Source organism: Triturus cristatus, chromosome 8, assembly GCF_964204655.1.
Source record: "Triturus cristatus chromosome 8, aTriCri1.1, whole genome shotgun sequence".
Lineage (NCBI taxonomy): Eukaryota > Metazoa > Chordata > Amphibia > Caudata > Salamandridae > Triturus > Triturus cristatus.
This window is the reverse complement of record NC_140591.1, coordinates 1695076451-1695095282: the sequence shown is the minus strand read 5'-3', so window position 1 is coordinate 1695095282 and position 18832 is coordinate 1695076451. Positions and strand designations below refer to the sequence as shown.

The 18832-nt window shown below is 47.0% G+C and overlaps 1 protein-coding gene across 1 annotated transcript in view; it reads right to left on the bottom strand.

Annotated features, from left to right (window-relative positions):
- The window catches only part of LOC146808627 (NACHT, LRR and PYD domains-containing protein 3-like), a 318459-nt gene that overhangs the window by 30447 nt on the left and 269180 nt on the right, over window positions 1-18832 (bottom strand). Inside the window, exon 4 of the mRNA XM_085624016.1 lies at window positions 15212-15382. Within this exon, the coding sequence (XP_085480142.1) occupies window positions 15212-15382 (171 nt within the window). The remainder of the gene's footprint in view (window positions 1-15211; window positions 15383-18832) is intronic.

Genomic DNA, 18832 nt, shown 5'->3' with positions numbered 1-18832 from the left:
CAGCATAATATACTTTCTAACATTAGGTTTTAAGAGCTCAACTTCATCTCTTAGGGCAATACATTTCATAGAGAAAACTTTTTTAATTGCTGCTACATCACCCTTGACTATATCCCTCGGATTATCAAACAGATTCAGGCGACCAAGTTTCAAAAATTGGGACTTCAGGTATTTAAGCCAAGGTACACACATGGCATGATCAAGTGATATAAGGTCTTCCACTATCAGATGTGTTAAAGGAATTTCATCACTTAACCATAATTTTATCCAGCATAACAGAGGTTTTAAACCGACGATGTCGGATAGGTACTGGCAGCCAAGTTCTTCATGTGCAATTAAGTTTGAGGTACTACATGGGACACATAACAGGCGTTTTAAAAATTTATTTTCAACTATTTGTAATTGTTCGCCATTTATGTAGCCCCATATCTCACTACCGTATACAGCAGTGGCTATGGATTTAGAGTTGTATAATTTCATCATAGCCACATTTGGTTTATTCCCCAGTTTAGACGCAATATTGAAGATGGAGGCATTGGCTCTAGTCATTTCCCCCTTTTTCTTGGCCAAGTGAGGAGCCCAATTAAGTTTGGTATCAAATAAGATACCTAAATAGGTAAATGTTTGGGTGGTAGGGATCGAGACATCATTCAATTTAAAATTGAACTTCTTCTTTGGTTGTCGGCCAACATGCATAATATAGGATTTTGAGTTGTTGACCTTAAGATCCCTATCAAACATGAAATTATTAAAAACATTCAATAGTGCCTGGAGACCAACTTCTGTTCTGGAAATTAAGACCGCATCGTCAGCGTATAAAAGTAGAGGGATACCCCTCGGACCAACTCTAGGGCAGTCTGATTTTACCTCTTGTAACACAGCCTCAAGGTCATTTATATAAAAGTTAAAAAGAAAAGGGGCCAAAATACACCCCTGACGTACTCCTTTATTGATACTAAAACTCCCTGTAGTTTCCCCGGTCGATGAAAACCTCACGTTAGCTCTTGTGTCATTGTGCAGGTCCGCAAGGAACTCCACAATCCCCTTATCAATACCTTTATCCTTCATGGTCTGCCACAGCCTCCCCCTGTTAACACAGTCGAAGGCAGAGGACAGATCCATGAAGGCAAGGTGAATTGTTCCTTTATACACAACAGTATATTTATTCAATATAAGAAACAAATTAAGACATTGAGTTATAGTTGAACGCCCTTCACAAAAACCATATTGAGAGGTCGACAAAATATTGTTCTCGTTCGACTAGCTTGTTAGGCGTTGGAGTATAACTCTCCCCATTATCTTCACCATTGAATCAATTAGCGAGATTGGGCGATAACACAAAGCACTACCCCTGTCTCCTTTCTTAAAGACCGGAACTATTGTTGAGAGACCCCAAGTCTCCGGGCAGCCCAATATGGCTGCTGCATTAAAAACAGCAGTCAGAATGGGAGCCCAAAAGTCCGGATCAGATTTATAAAGATCAGGTGGTATTCCATCAGGGCCAGGGGCTTTGTTAGCAGTAAGACCCTTTATAGCGACCAGAACCTCATTTATATAAAAAATGATGGCAGTACTGACCATATCAGAGGGGACAGCAACCATAGTTGCATCAGCTTCTGAATAATATAAACTTTTAAAATGACTCTCCCATTCCTCCTTAGTTATACAACAAACCAGTCCATCTCCCGAGTCCCCAGTCAAAAAAGGTTTCTTTACCAGACCCCAAAATTTAGTGCTGTTATTCAAAGTGGAGGGATCAAGCAATTCCTCCCAGGCCTCTTTCCTCAAAAACTCTTTACGGGCAGCAATAGTAGCCTTATATTCCTTTCTACAGAGTTTTACGGCCTCCCTGTTCCTCGGGGTTGCTGCCAAGGCTACCCTCAAATTACGGGCAGCTAGAGTGCAGTCATGACAGAACCATCTCGGGCCTGAGTTAAGTTGGGGTTTATATGGGACCGATAGAAATGCTGATACCTTTTCCGTAATATTTTGGTACGCTTCTAAAACCAACTTGGGTTCACCTCCCCCATTCATACAAACTTTGATGTCCTCGGCACAGCCTACAGTGATATTCTTATAGAGGATATCCTCAGAGACCATAGACCATTTTAAGCGCCTCTTACCATCTGTTGTAACCAAACTACCTTGCCTGATACTCGTAATACCTTTTTTGAACCATGGGCAGTTTAGACCGATTATAAGAGGATTATGGTCACTGAATTCACTAAAGTCAATGGTAAAAGAATCCACAAAAGTTTGCATCGTCTGCGAGACCAGTATGTGGTCTATAAAGGTACCCCTTCCATGCCCTTTAAACGTAGGGGTATCAAAGCGAAATAGCGGGTCTTTTAAAGACATAGCCAAAGAGAGGTCATGGTCATTCAAAAAGTCATTACACAGTTCACCCTCCTTTGTGTGCTCCATATGGAGACAGTCTGCCCGATCACACACCATTTCTGGTAAACATTTATGCAATGGGTCTATACAAGGTTACAAATTAAAATCCCCCATAATCAGGAGGTTATGGCCCACATTTTCCATAAAATTTGAAACAAAGGAATTTAAAAAATAAATATGATTCCTGCCACCACTATCATGAACAGCATTGTAAAAGTTCACCAGCCCGACACGGACATTACCTCCACTTAAGATTACACCCATTACACCTGTATGCTGTGCTACAATTCTTTGTACTTCACAGGGAATTAATATAGATACAAAAATTACGAGGCCCCCCTTGGGCCTACCACGCACAGATGGCAAGGCTGGCACAAAGAAGGCCCGATACCCTTCCAAAAAGAGTTCACATCCCAATTCCCAGGTTTCTTGTAAACAAATAATCGAGAATTGTTTGATATAGATCACCCAGTTTACATCAGACATTTTAGCAGCAAGGCCCGCAATGTTCCAAGAGACAGCAAGACATCCTGACAGTTTGCCTACCAAACTATCTGGATTAGAAGGTTCACCTGAAGCCCCGATGTCCTGAGCTGCAGGTGCCCCCGTCAATCGCACAGTTCAAGACCAGATAATACTTCGAACTTATTCTGTGTGTGAAGATTCGGCCCATATTGATAGTGTCCAGCACTAACACTCCTGTTAGACACGCCAATCGGTCCACCTACACCACAGGAATTAGTAATACTATGCTGAAGATAGGTCTCTTGCACGGGAGTAAAAGGTTCACGTCTCCGCCTGGTTAAATTCTGTGGCAGTCGTGGTTTGCACAAATGTGCATAAAAATAACCCAAGGGGCGTACACAGATACTATTTGTGTTATAAACCAGTGCAGAAGCTCTCAAAAGTACGGTTGCTACATGCTGGGGGTGTTTAAAGTTTACGACTATACAGTCCCCTGAACCAGACTTTTTGGACGGCCCTACCCAATTTACACGCCTTACTGTTAATATCTCGTCAAAGTAGGAAATCGGAAAACCACAATTTTTGTTAAGCCAAGACACTGTCTTATTTTTCAGAGAGATAAAGGATTCATCATAGGGAGATGCAGGATGGGTGCCACAAGAGGGCACATTGGTCAGTACTACTACAAAAGGAGCACAGTCTGGTGGTAGATTAAGATGACCATTGTGTCTCGCCACACTAGAGGCTCTGTTGCTGTGGGGAGTTATGGATATTTGTTGCTGCAAAGCAGTTTTCACAGGAATATCCGGCTGGATAGAGGTTACAGGTCCTGGGATAACTGTATCAGCAGATTCTCCCCTCCCCTTATTCTGTAAATCATTAGGAACAGCAGTATCTCTCCTTTTCCCCCCAGAATAATCAATTCCGCTAGGCTGGGCAATCTCCCGAGACAATAACAGGTCACCCAGCCTTATCACTTCCTTTGCTAAATCATCAATCTTAGTGGTTAATGGTTTAATAAGCTCCTCCATTTTGGCAGTAAAAGAGGCTTCTAAGTTTTTTAAAAGAGAGGCAATCATATCCGAGTTTAAATTAGTACCATTGCCAGCACCATTGGTGGCCGTGAATACAAACGGGTTTGGTACACTAGTACCAGTATTTGGCTTACCGACCTTCTTTCTTGGCTTACAATTATTATTTTTCCCGTTCTCCCTTTGAGACCGTGTTCTACATGATCTCGTGTGCCTAATCTCAGGTTGGGTCTCAATTAATACATCAGCATCAGAACTTGATGACACCCGAGAAGCAGAATGGACCTCCACCTCTACAGGAATGAGAACTGGGAGGGCCGTAGAGATGACACCACTCGGGTTGATCTCAGGGTCTTGGGGCTGGCTTAGAGGATCATTTTCTAATAATGTATCTTCAATCACGGTGCCTTTCCCCAAGGATACACGTCTATCATTATTAATCTGTGTTACTTTCCTGACCAGGAAATTATCTAGGGTAGCTGGAGCCGCCGTCGCTTTATCAGTTTTTGATTTAACCATTCCGTTCGCTTATAGGTTAAGCTTCTACCCAGAAACCCTAGTGTCTGCCTACGCACTCACAAATAGGACAATCAAATTAAAAATAAATGGATATATCAAATGGCAACAATAGTCAATGCGCGATCAACACCATTCGACAAGATGCACAGAAACCTGGCCCAGTCCAGTCTCTTCTGGCCTCTGAGGGCCACAGAGGGCCCGCCCTTTGCCCGGGCTTAGCCCGGCGCCGCCCACGCGCGTCCCGCGTTGCGGGAGCTTTCAGTGGCTTATGTAGGACACCGGCGCGCTAGGATGACGTCAAGCGCTGCGCCGGTGTCTGGGGGTGCTGGGAATTGTAGTCTGCACAGCCGTTCCCCTCACGGCACGGGAGTTAAATGAGGTAGGCTGGTGTCAGGATTCCCCCACAAGGCAAGCCGTTCCCCTCACGGCAGACGAAGAAAGGCAAGGCAAAGCACTCTTTTGCTCCTCCTGCGCGTCCCCGCATTAAAAGCGGTTGAGCGGTTCAAACTAGGCACTGCTTTAACAGCAACTCAGTGCAGTGGACAAGTCTAAATGTGGAAAATGGGGACTCCGTCAGGGCGATGGAGTCTTTTACTCTGTTGCCCTTACAAAGTAAACACATGTTCCGCGATCTAAATCAGTCCCTTCCTTTTTTTATGGAGCTCAAAATCCTCCGGCGGCAAGCCTGAAGCTGTGCCCAAGGTAGTGCACCGAAAATGGAGACAGCTATGACTACTCCTCCTCACAAACACTCATTACAGCCCACTAACCCTTCTCCCCTAGGCCTTTGACAGAGCTGAAAAATAGGTAAATATCACGAATTGAGATTGAATGACCAAGATTTAACCTGCATTTTGATTAGATAAAATTGATTATTTCATTTAAAATGTGTGATGGGTTGTTATTTCATTGAAATGTTCTATTTATGAAGTGTTGATAAATCATTAAATTGATCTCAACTATTTAGATCCGATCGACCCTTTTGAATGGAAGGGATGCTAGGAGTAGTATAGGGAAAAAGGATATCTCTTCCAAACCAGAGTTCGGAGTCAATTACCTCTTGAAACGTGCGGATTGTTCGATGGAATGAGTGTTGGTGTTATGGGCCCCACCAGCGTGTGAATTGTGTGATGTGTGTGACTGAGAAATCGTTCGATCTGTGGTAATAGAGAGGAATTGAGCACTCAGATCTGGATCACTTCTCCTCTCTTGGTCTGACATGCCTGCGTTTGTCCGGCTCTTCGGGGTGACACGATCTCCACTCTTCTTCTGCTTCTCCTCCGGGTGCAGTGACAGGCACCATGTTCTAACAAGGCCAACGGGCCTATTAACTTCAATGGTCTCTTGACCATCCAGGTGAGACTTCAGTCGCTCTTTTCAGCTGCATGGGTAGCAGCTGCTCATCTTTGGTGCTCCTTCTTCAGGCAGCTTCTTGACGCCCCTACTCCGGGCGTTCCCTCTCCAGGGAATGACTTCCTCGGTCAGTAGTGAGGTAGCGGTGGCAGCTGTCCACGTGTGGTGTGCGACTCTCCTCTCGCGAGCCTTGGGTCACTAACGACTTCAGCGTGAGGGAGGACACTGTTCTGCGTTAGGCCCCTTCTAGGCATCGTTGAGGCGATGAAGTTTCTTCTTGATGCCTTCGGCATTTCCCCTTGTTTTCGAGGAGGTCTTGCTCTCCTGGGTGACTGCTCATGCAATCAAACTTCTGGGTGCCTTTGTCGCGCCCCTCGGACTTGGCGCTCTTCTACCCTCTTCTGGGTATTCGTGCTTCTGTGCGTCTGCGCAACCACTTCTTTGTGCTCTCTCTGGTTGCATCGCTTCGGCGAGATTCTAACTGCGCCCTTCGTTTGCTTCATTGCTGCTGTGGAGATGTATGGGATCTCCCTGCTGTCTCCAGCAGTACTTCTTCTCTGTGGAGAGGTCTCTGTCTCCTGGGCGCTTGTCCGTGTCGTGAGGCTTCTGGGGGCATGTGTCGCGCACCTCGTGCACTTTGACCTCTTTATGGGCGTCCTCTCCTAGCTTGCAGTGGTGGCTATTCAACACTGGGATAGGTGGCGCGCTCTTCTCGCTTGCGGTGGCGTAAGACAGCAACTGGGGTTTGCGTCTTCTCTGCACGTTTTTCTTGCATCTTGTGTGAGGCTGGCAGCCTTCTTAAGCTTTGCTGCTCTAGGCTACTTGTCTCGTTTCTGGGCTGGCGCCGCTTTGGGCTTCTCGAGGGGGTCAGCGGAGTTGTGCTGCGCCCAAGAGTAGTAAGTCCTTGAACGGGGCCATTCGCGTTCCTAGATTCTCATTTGCACTGTCACATTGGGCTTGGCAGGGGCTTTATGCAGAGGTTCAGTCTCTCCCTCTCTAAAACCCTTTGGCAGGATGTGTGTGTGTGGCTCTCCTTTTTTCTTTTGTTGAGAATTGTCAGTTTCTGTTGCTACCCCAGCCTCACATGTGGGCTGCTCTCGTAGTTAGTGTTGCTCCCTCCCTCTCTGTAGGGGTTCTTTGTCTCTCCTCTGGCGTTGCCTTATCCTTGTTGAGGCAGCTTTGGGTTCTTGGAGCTGAGACAGGTAGTGCAGGACTAGGAACGCCATGCGAGGCTTTGGTCAGAGCTTTGCCCTGGCTGCTTTCTTCACTTGCAGGCAGTGTTGTGCAGTACTGGTGCAATGGTTGAACATGGCAGCGTTTTCCTGGCACTGTCTCCCTGTGACACCTAGGTGGCCCTCTCAGGCTTTTCTCGTGATCAGGGCTGGAGGGGGGCACATTTCCTTTTGCATCATCCCTGCCTGGGTAGCCTTTAGTGTTTTTTCATGCAAATGTCACTGTTTCCTGTTGTAACTTAGATTTCCCTGCTGCTCAGCCAGAATGAGTGTGTTGTGAAATGTTGGCTGGATGGAATGTTGGAGGTCTGTGAATGTCAGTTGGGTATGGGCTGAGCAGCAGGACAGCTGCTCCTGGTGGGGTTTTCATGATTTATACTTGTAACAACTCAAATAAAGAACTTAACTAATCTACGCTTGAAGTTCATATCTTCATTTGGATTACAACATTTTGGCGATGGTTTTGAAGAAGCATCCACGTGTGCAATTTGAAGAAAACCGAAAACAACATAACAGAAATGTGACAGGAACTGAAAAGTGAAGCCGAAGGATGTTGGAAAAATAAGTATCGACAGAAACAGAGAACTGAAACCAAGAAAATCACAAGGTAAAATAATTTTTATGGAGATAAAAAGTGTGTGTAATGCTGTCTGGCACCCAAACCCCACCAGTGACCCTGCCAACGGTCGCCCTTTAACCCAAGCGTGCCAGATTCAGTGTTAATCATGGACAAAATACGAGCTTCAGTATTTCACTTTAAATATGGTGATTGGGTAGCAAAACCGGATATTGCGGCCGCATGGAAGCGGTCTGACCCACCCAAATGTGCTATGTGGAGGAGGGGGGTGGATTGGTGTGCAACGCAGGAGCGCATGATGTATTCAGCGCGGGGCTGTCCTCAGAAGTTTAACAGAGTATGGGGGGAAGTGGCTAGGGGGTATAATTTAGGGGTGTCAATGCGGGTGGAGGGAGTGAGGCAGTCGGGAAAGGGTTGGGAGGTCTTGTTGTTGAATGTTAATGATCGTAGACGATATCTTCTGATGCCAGTTCGCTTGAACGGTTGTCCATGTAATTTTGTATGTTTATTTGTAAAAATAAAAATTTGTTTATCAAAAATATGATGATTGGGGACAAAGATCGGGCCCCAGTGCTAATTGTTGAAGGATTTGGTCTCAGTGTGAAGAATCTGTGTGTGTTGATCGGGGGCAAAGATCGAGCCCCGGTGTTTACTTTTGAAATATATTACTAAGATCGGGCCCCAGTGCTAATTGTTGAAGGATTTGGTCTCAGTGTGAAGAATCTGTGTGTGTTGATCGGGGGCAAAGATCGAGCCCCAGTGTTTACTTTTGAAATATATTTGCTCGGGGGCAAAGACCGGGCCCCGGTGAGAAACTGATAAGCAGTCTGTTAACTTTCAAAATAATAAGTTGAACAGGGGCAAGGATCGGGCCCCGTTGTTGTCTGATGCTGTTTGGCAGAGAAGAAGTACATCGATTCTTAAGAAGTGTCGAGTGAGGGCAAAGATTACCAGAAGGCTCTGAGGTTGACAAATCATCAAACAACGTTTTTTTATTCGGCAGCAAACGTTTTCAGGAGTAGAGATATGCTGATGTTGACTGCATTACACCTTTATTCAAGGGTCTTCACTGCTTTGTCAAGGTGTACCGTGTATGTGCGGTTGTGTCCTCAGTAACGGATTAACTGTTGCAGTTTAAACTAAAAATGCAGCACGACCGCAATCCTCTGCTGATGCTAATACTGTATCTGGAGCCAGGCGCAAGGGCCCAGCCTGGCTCCAGGAGGGCCCTTCTGCCCTGGAATCCATCCTCATGCCTGCTGCACTGCCAAGGGTCCGGGTCTGGGTTCCATCCAGCACGAAAAGGCTTCTCCTGCTTTGATGGGTTCAGAAGCTCTGACAGGGTGAGGGCCCCCCATCCTGGGCTCCGTCTTCCAGGCTACCGCATGGCAAAGTGCCCGGGACAGGTCCCACGGGCCCGGAGAGGCCTCCCCTTCATGTACGAGCTCAGGAGCTCCGACCGGGCTCTGTTCTCTGGCCTGCCGCCCTGACAAGGGCCTGGAAGGTAGGTCCGTCAAGTCTGGGGAGGCTTCCCCTGCCTGGCTGGGTTCAGAAGCTCTGACCAGGGCCCCAACTGGTCCCGGAGCAGGCATTTCCCCCCTGGGCTCCATCCTCTGGCCTGCCGCTTGGCCAAGGGCCCGGGATTGGAGTCAGTCTGGTCTCTGCTTGGCCAGATCCTGGAGTGGGTGCCCCACCATCCTGGGCGCAGTCCTCAAGACCACTGTGTGACAAAGTGCCCAGGGCGGGCTCCTGCCGGCCTGTGCAGGCCTCCCCTGCTCAGCAGGGTCCAGGAGCTCCAACGGAGCCCCGGGGTCCCACCGGGCCCCCGGGCAGGAGCTCCCACCATGGGCTCCATCCTCCAGCCTCCCCATGCCTGAGGCCAAGGTGGGGCTCCGAGCTCCCAGACTTGCACTCTATGAATAGACTCCTCTCTATGGAGAGGCGCCGCTCTATAGACAGACTTCTCTCTATGAACAGACTCCTCTCTTTCGACAGACTCCTCTCTACTGACAATCTATGCTTTATGGACAGACTCATATCTATGGACAGACTGACATCTCTATGAACAGACTCCTCTCTATGGACAGACTCCTATGGAGAGACTGACTCGTCTCCATGAGCAGACTGCTGCCTATGAACAGACTCTGATCTATGGACAGACCCCTCTCTAGGGACAGGCTTCTCACTATGGTCAGACTGCTCGCTATGAACAGACGTCTCTCTATGGACAGACAACGCTCTATGGACAGACATCTCGCTACAGACTGACGTCTCGCTATGAACAGACTTCTCTCTATGGACAGACTGCTCTCTATGAACTGCACCTCTCTGTGGACAGAACCCTCTCTATGGACAGACTCCTCTCTATAGATAGACTGACTCGTCTCTGTGAACAGATTCCTCTCTGTGGACAGACCCCCCTCCATTAACAGACCAGTCTCTATGGGCAGACTTCTCGCTATGGACAGACTTCTCGCTATGGACAGACTTCTCGCTACGGACAGACTTCTCGCTACGGACAGACTCCTCTCTATGAACATACTACTCTCTATGGACAGACTCCTCTCTGTATGGAAAGACTCCTCTCTATGGTCAGAGTCCTTCTATGGACAGACTCCTCTCTAGAGAATAGACTCCTCTCTATGAACAGACTCCTCTCTATGGACTCCTCTCTATGAACAGACTCCTCTCTATGTCCAGACTCCTCTCTATGTCCAGACTCCACTCCATGGACAGGCGCCTTTTCTATGAACAGACTACCCTCTATGGAAAGACACCTTTCTGTGAACATTCTCCTCTCTATCTACCTACTTCTCACTATGGGCAGTGTCCTCTCTATGCACAGACTCCTCTCTGTGGACAGACTCTTATCTATGGAGAGTCTCCTTTAAATGGACAGACTGACTCGTCTCTATGGACAGACTCCTATCTATGGACAGACTCCTCTCTATGGATGGACTCCCATCTATGGACAGACACCTCTCTATGGACAGACCCCTCTCTATGGACAGATCCCTCTCTATGGACAGACACCTCTCTATGGACAGACTCAGCTCTATGAACTGACTTCTCTACATGGACAGACCCCTCTTTGTGAACAGACTCCTCTAGGAACATACTTCTCTCTACAGACAGATTCCTCTCTCTGAACTGACCCCTCTCTATGAACTGACCCCTCTGTACGGACAGAATCCTCTTAATGTACTGACCCATCTCCATGGACAGAATCCTCTCCTTATGACAAACTCTTCTCCATGGACGGACACCCTCTCTATGGACAGACCTCTCTCTATTTACAGACCTCTCTCTATTTACAGACTCCTCTCTATGGACTGTCCCCTCACTATAGACAGACTGCTCTCTATGAACAGACTGCTCTCTATGAACAGACTCCTCTCTATGGACAGACTCCTCTCTGTGGACAGACCCCTCTCTGTGAAAAGACTCCTCTTGGACTCTAGGAACAGACTCATCTCTCCAGATAGACTCCTCCCTATGAACAGACTCCTCTCTATGAAGAGACTCCTCTCTATGGACAGACTCCTCTCTGTAAAGACAGACTCCTCCCTATGGTCAGAGTCCTCTCTATGGACAGGAACCTTCTCTACGAACAGACTCCTCTGTGAACATTCTCCTCTCTATCTACCTACTTCTCTCTGTGGACAGTCTCGTGTCTATGGACAAACTCCTCTCTATGGACAGACACCTCTCTATGGACAGACTCCTCTCTATGGACAGACTCCTCTCTATGGACAGACTCCTCTCTATGGACAGACTCCTCTCTAAGGACAGATTCTTCTCTATGGACAGATTCTTCTCTATGGACAGACTCTTCTCTATTGACTGACCCCTCTCTACGAACTGACCCCTCTCTACGAACTGACTCCTCTCCACAGACAGACCACTCTCCATGGACAGACCACTCTCCATGGACAGACCACTCTCCATGGACAAACCACTCACCATGGACAGACTCCTCTCTATAGACAGACTCCTCTCTATGTACAGAGTCCTCTCTATGGGCAGTGTCCTCTCTATGCACAGACTCGTCTCCATGAACAGACTCCTCTCTATGGACAGACTCCTCTCTATGGACAGATGTCTCCCTATGGACTGTTTCCTCTCTACGGACAGACTTCACTCAATGGACAGACTCATCTCTATGGACAGACTTCTCTCTGTGGACAGACCCCTCTCTACGGACAGACTCCTATCTGCAGACAGACTACTTTCTATGGACAGACTCCTCTCTATGGAAAGAACCCTCTCTATGGACCGACCCCTCTCTATGGACCGACCCCTCTCTATGGACCGACCCCCTCACTATGGATGGACTCCTCTCTATGGACGGACTCCCATTTATGGACGGACTCCCATCTATGGACAGACACCTCTCTATGGACAGACACCTCATTATGGACAGACACCTCATTATGGGCAGACACCTTATTATGGACAGACACCTCATTATGGACAGACACCTCATTATGGACAGACACCTCTCTATGGACAGACACCTCTCTATGGACAGACACCTCTCTATGGACAGAATCAGCTCTATGAACTGACTTCTCTACGTGGACAGACACCTCTCTGTGAACAGACTCCTCTAGGAACATACTTCTCTCTACAGACAGACTCCTCTTCACGGACAGACCCCTATCCATGGACAGAATCCTCTCCTTATGACAAACTCTTCTCCATGGACGGACACCCTCTCTATGGACAGACCTCTCTCTATTTACAGACCTCTCTCTATTTACAGACTCCTCTCTATGGACTGTCGCCTCACTATAGACAGACTGCTCTCTATGAACAGACTGCTCTCTATGGACAGACTCCTCTCTATGGACAGACTCCTCTCTATGGACAGACTCCTCTCTATGGACAGACTCCTCTCTATGGACAGACTCCTCTCCATGGACAGACCCCTCTCAATGGAATAGACTTCTTTCTATGAACAGACTCCTCTCCATGGAAAAGATCCTCTTTATGGAGTGACTCCTCTCTATGGACATTCTCCTCTCTATCCACCGACTCCTCTCTGTGGACACTCTCCTCTCTCTACACAGACTCCTCTCTGTGGTCAGACTATTATCTATGCACAGACTCCTCTCTACCGACAATCTTCTCTCTATGGACAGACTCCTCTCTATGGACAGACTGACTCGTCTCTATGAACAGACTCCTCTCTATGAACAGACCCCTCTCTATGGACAGACTCTTCTCTGTGGACAGATTCCTCTCTACGGACAGACTCTGCTCTATGGAACTACTCCTCTCTATTGACAGTCTCCTCTCTATGGAATAGACTCCTCTCTATGAACAGACTCCTCTGTATGGAGAGACTCATCTCTATGGACAGACTCTTCTCTATGGACAGGCTCTTCTCTATGGACAGAACCCTCTCTATCGAGAGACTCCTCCCTACAGATAGACTCCTCTCTATGGAAAGATTCCTGTCTATGGACAGATTCCTCTCTACGAACATACCCCTCTCTATGGATAGACTTCTCTATATGTTCAGACTCCTCCCTACGAACAGACACTTCTCTATGAATAGACACCACTCTAGGAACAGACACCACTCTATGAACAGGCTCTGCTTCATGAACTGTCTCCTCTCTGTGGACAGACCCCTCTCTGTGAAAAGACTCCTCTTGGACTCTAGGAACAGACTCATCTCTACAGACAGACTCCTCTTTCATGAACTGACCCCTCTCTATGAACTGAACCCGCTCTACAAACAGACTCCTTCCCACGTACAGACCCTTCTCCCCAATGAAAGACTCACCTCTATGGACAGACTCCTCTGTGGACAGACACCTCTCTATGATCAGACTCCTCTCCATGGACAGACCCGTCTCTATGAACAGACTCTTCTACATGGATAGACTCCTCTCTATGGACAGACTCCTCTCTACGGACAGATCTCTCTCTATAGACAGACTCCTCTGTGAACAGACTTCCCTCTGTAGACAGTCTCCTCTCTATGGACAGACTCCTCTCTATGGACAGACACTTCTCCATGGAAGGATCCCTCACTAAGAACAGACTCCTCTCTATGAACAGATTCCTCTCTATGGACGGACTCCTCTATGGACAAAACTCCTCTCTAAGGACAGACAACTCCACAGACAGACTCCTCTCTATGGACATACTTCTTTCTCTGAACAGGCTCCTCTCAATGGACAGACTCCTCTCTATGAACATACTCCTCTCTATGAACAGACTCCTCCCCATGGACCAACACATCTCTATGATCAGACTCCTCTCTATGGACAGACTCCTCTCTATGGACATACTCCTCTCTATGAACAGACTCCTCTCAATGGACAGACACCTCTCTAGGGACAGTCATCTACTTATGAACAGAGTCCTCTCTGTAGACAGACTCCTCACTATGAACAGACCCCTCTCTATGAACAGACCCCTCTCTATAGGCAGATCCCTCTCTAGGGACAGTCTTACTCATATGAACAGACTCCTCTCTGTGGACAGACTCCTCCATATGAACACACTTCTCTCTATGGACAGACTCCTCTCTATGGACAAATTCCTCTCTGAGAACAGACCTCTCTCTACGGACAGACTCCACTCTGCGGACAGACTACTGTCTAAGAACAGACGTCTCCCGGTGGACAGACTCCTCTCTATGGACAGACTGACTTGTCTCTCTGAACAGGGTATTCCCTATGGGCAGGTCCTCTCTATGGACAGACTCACTTGTCTCTATGAACAGACTGCTGCCTATGGACAGACTCCTCTCTATGGACAGACTTCTCTCTATAAACAGGCACCTCTCTATGGACACTCCCCTCTCTATCATCAGATATTGTGATATTTTCAGAAAACTGCAAAGGACCTCCTAAAAGGACACACCCAGCTCTCTCAGCAGGAGGCAACTAAAACAACTCTCTAAAGCAAGTTTAAAGTCTTTTAATCAAGGATGCTGGCAAATGTCTGAATATATACAGACACACGGGCACACTGTCACCGACCTACCCACATTCTGTCTCACAGACCTACCCACATTCTGTCTCACAGACCTACACACAATCTGTCTCACAGACCTACACACAGACACAAAACACTAGGGGATATACCACACTTTCAGCGGTGATGTCATATGACAGTGACGACCAGCTGTCATTGGGCTGTCAAGAGGCTGAGACTGGACTTTAAGAAATTATATGGGGGGTTCCAACTCCTACACCCCACCACAAGCTGCGCTTCTGACTATATACGGTCAGATGTTCTTTCCTCACTGTTCTGTCCATGTCCATCATTAATATGGAAGTTTAAGGCCAGCAGCAGATCTGTTAATGGGTGGAGCGTCTAGTTGGAGAAGGTGCCCGAGCAGTTATGGGCAGATCTGCGCCGTTGTTGACATTTTAGTCCAAATACCTGAAAAACAAGCTTTAAAGACTGCCCTTCTGCACCATTAGGGGGGGCTTGTTCCAAACTCAGTTCTTGGATGTGGGAACCCCCCTTCACAAACCTCACTTATTGCACACATTGTATTGTCATGAAACGGATGTGCCTTTCCCACAACATTTTAAAGTATATGTGTGAGCCCCCACCTATGATGTATATTTAGAAATCGATGACGTGATAAGAACTGCACAGCTCTGTACCTCAGTGTCTGTAGTTTGCAGCCAGAATGTTTTAGGCCTTTACACAACTTCTTCACTCCAGTGTCTCCCAGCTCATTGTAGCCCAGGTCGAGCTCTGTGAGAGATGTGTTTGTTTCCAGGACAGAGGCGAGGTCTTCGCAGCATGAATCAGTGAGAGAGCAGTCAACCAACCTGCAGGACAGAAGAGATATGGAGAGGAGTAAAGCAGAGCACAGACAAGGGGGTCACAACTTCAGTTTTATCTTCATTTCCTTCCCGCCCTTGACTTACTCCCCTCTAGTGACACATCCCCACCTTATACGTCCGACCACGCCCTGTTTATATAGGAACCTCATGATGGGAGTTCTCAGACTAGCAGAGACAGAGCTAAATGGACATATTAATAAAAATATTAATGCACGTTTTATGCTGGAGACCCACTGCTGTGATGTGAATGGTCAACTCACAACTTTAGCAGTTCTTGCAGCCAGTTGTATATTTACACAGGTTGTGATGCACACAGAGAGATGTTTTCGTCAGAGGTCCCTGTTGGATGAGGTGTTTATTCACAAAATAAAATAGTATATGGACAAATAGACTAACATCACATATTGGGTACTTTCCAGGTTTTAATATTTTGAGTGCTGACATAAGATAAGGAATAGACAGCACAAGTGTGAATTTGCCAGGATGGGCTGAGTAACCCCTCTTTAGATACTTAGTTAGATAACATAAGCCAATGTTTAACTCGTAATGACGGCTCCTGGGTAAGTATTAATTTATCTCAACTAGTGGATTTGAGGTAAAGGGCTCATTGCTCTTTACCTGCAGGTGGGTTCTGTTTTCCTACAATCACCCCGACCTCGTGATTGTTATGCAACTACTATGAAATAATGTTTTGTGCGGAATTTGAAAAAATGTAACCAAACTTCCTGTCACAGAATTTTTTTATCATGCCTGTCTTGATGCTTATACATGTCAATTGAGACGTTGATATTTGGTAATAAAAGCAGTGTTTGTCTTTTTAATTTGCATGACTACCTGATCTACACGCATGCAAGCGTTTGCACTGTATGCATGCAACGGGAGTACACCTTGAGGCATTGGTGGAGGCATTACAGTTGCTTTTAATTGCTTTTCGTTTACTCAAGCCCAGAATGTCTATATTGTTATAATCTTTACTATTATAGCCCTGATGAAGTCAAAACTGTTGACGAAACACTTATTGGCTACTGAGATATTCTGCTTTGTGGAAAATCAAAATAAATGACTTGTGGACTCCAAGATTTATAAACTGACGTGAGGAGTCCAGAATTTTAACTCCTGGAGTGCTCATGACGGCTACCGGCCGTCATGAGTCACGGTGGGCGTGTGCTCATGACGGCCGAATGTTGCCGCTCCGCCCACGTGGTATTAATTCCCCGACCTGTGCGAGAAAATTAATCAGTGGGCGGAGTTCGGATGGCTCCCGGCCGTCATGAGCACAGGCCCACCGTGATTTATGACGGCTGGGGGCCGTCCTGAGTACGGGCCCGCCACGCCCAACCCTGCCCCCTCTCGCACCGCGACAGAATTTGCCCCGCGGCGAAGGGATTAAGAAATACAGCAATGGAAATGTGAAAGATTATGAATGCAAATTATGCTTATGTACTGACTAAGTGTGTGCCAATGGGGTTTATATTCAATGTATAGGACCCTGTGAGGGGTTCCGAATTTTGGATGTGGGGTAAACATTCTTCCCGTATGAGCGCCACTCTGATTGTATTGAGTTCTGACATATTGTGTTGACTGTCAGGTGAGCACTGAGATCTATCACGTTATTTCACCCTTCCTGTTGACTGCGTTTTTATTGGTGCATTTGTTGTTATTGCCCCGCCTTTGTGTGCTTGTTTCCTCCAGGCAATTTCACTCATTGTTCATTTTGATCGTGCACGGCCCAGCACAGCGCGTGATGTCCCCTTCTCCCGTGTATTGAAGCCGGTTATTGAAATTAGTATTTTCTTGCTACTTCGTAGTGACCCTTTATCTGCCCATTGGCGTAACTTGAAGCTGTGATTAGATGTGGCTATCTTTCACAAACGCTGTGCCTTCTAACATGCAATGCGACTGGAAGGGTATTCTCTCTTAAGAAGATACAACTCAGAGACTGCAATTATAATGACGCCACCTAGGACAGACGTTTGGACTCGCCTCTTGTTAATACACGCTAGTTATACATAGCTTTTCAGAAACAAGTGGGGAGATTTACTAAGAAGGGGGATCTTCCTGCACATAAACAATCTTCCCCTGCACGCAGACACTCTTGCACTATGGTGCAAGGGTGACTGCGTTGGCGCTAAGTGTAGCACCGGCGCAGGGGTAAACGCAGGGCTGCACCATATTCTTGTAAATATGGTGCTGCCCTGTGTTTCTGAAGTGGCGGAGTGAGGCCTTAAGGCTGAAAGGCTAACGCCTCTCTCCGCCACTTCCCTTGTAAATACGCCCCAAAGTGTTCCGTGAGAAGGGGCAATATTTACAAGGGCACATAAAGCCACGCAGGGTGGCTTTATGTGCCCTTGTTAGCATACGTGGTAGAGTCAACAGACGCGTATTTGGGTATACATACAGGAGCCTGGTACAGAGACAAGGGGTCTCGGACGGGGATGCCTCTCAATTGGAAAAAGAAAACAGCAAGCTAGCATTTCAGGTCAAATCATGCAGCACAACTCATCCAAGCTGCCCGGTCTATCTATCGCCAGGTGTAACATACAATTGAGTCCGTAGCGCAATATATCAACAATGAAAGACAATATGCTGGATTGTGTTCACCCTCAGTTGCCACCATTTCCTTTCCCACTAAATAGTTTTGGTACAGTCCCCAGAAGCTTCTAGGCCGGCTCTGCGGAGGCAACAATTCACTGTACACATCTAATTGGGTATTACAATAGAGCATATCGGCAGCCCACTCTAACGTGGGTGTGGGGCCACTCCCCCATTTCATGGCAACCTGCCGTTTGTCTAACGTCATACCAAACGCAACTAGCTTCCTTATATCTTTGTCTAGTCCCTTATCTAGGCCAAGGAGAGCCAGTGCAGGGTCAGGGGAAATAGCATGTCCCTTGATCTCATTCAGTTTACGAAAGATATCCTCCCAGAAACTACGGATGTTCGGGCAGTACCACGCCACGTGTATAAAACCAGCTATCTGCTCAGGGCATCTATGATATTTGGTTGAGTCCCTCAAGCCGTATCTACAGAGTTTTTCAGGTGTGTAAGATACTCTATTAATCTGTGTCTGCTGTTTAGGGAAATGCTCTTGGTAACAGAACAGCAGTATTGCCAACTCTTATCGTCAATAACAATGGTTAAGTCTTTCTGCCAGTCTTGTCGTGTCTTAAGCGATAAAGACTTCTTCTGATCTTGTAACAGCTCATTCAATCTAGTCACCAGCTTCTGGGGAGAACTTGCCTGCAGTACACACGTGAGTTTATTTCAGAAAATACGTGAGTGCCAGCACCGCTCAGGTTCCTGAAGATCATCCCCAAGCAACTCATGCCAGGTGTGTCTGGCCCTAAGATATTGAAATTAATCCAGTGCTGTGATGGACCCTCCCACCTTCGGGATATCATCCCATGCATAGACCACCCCATCATCAAAGAAATC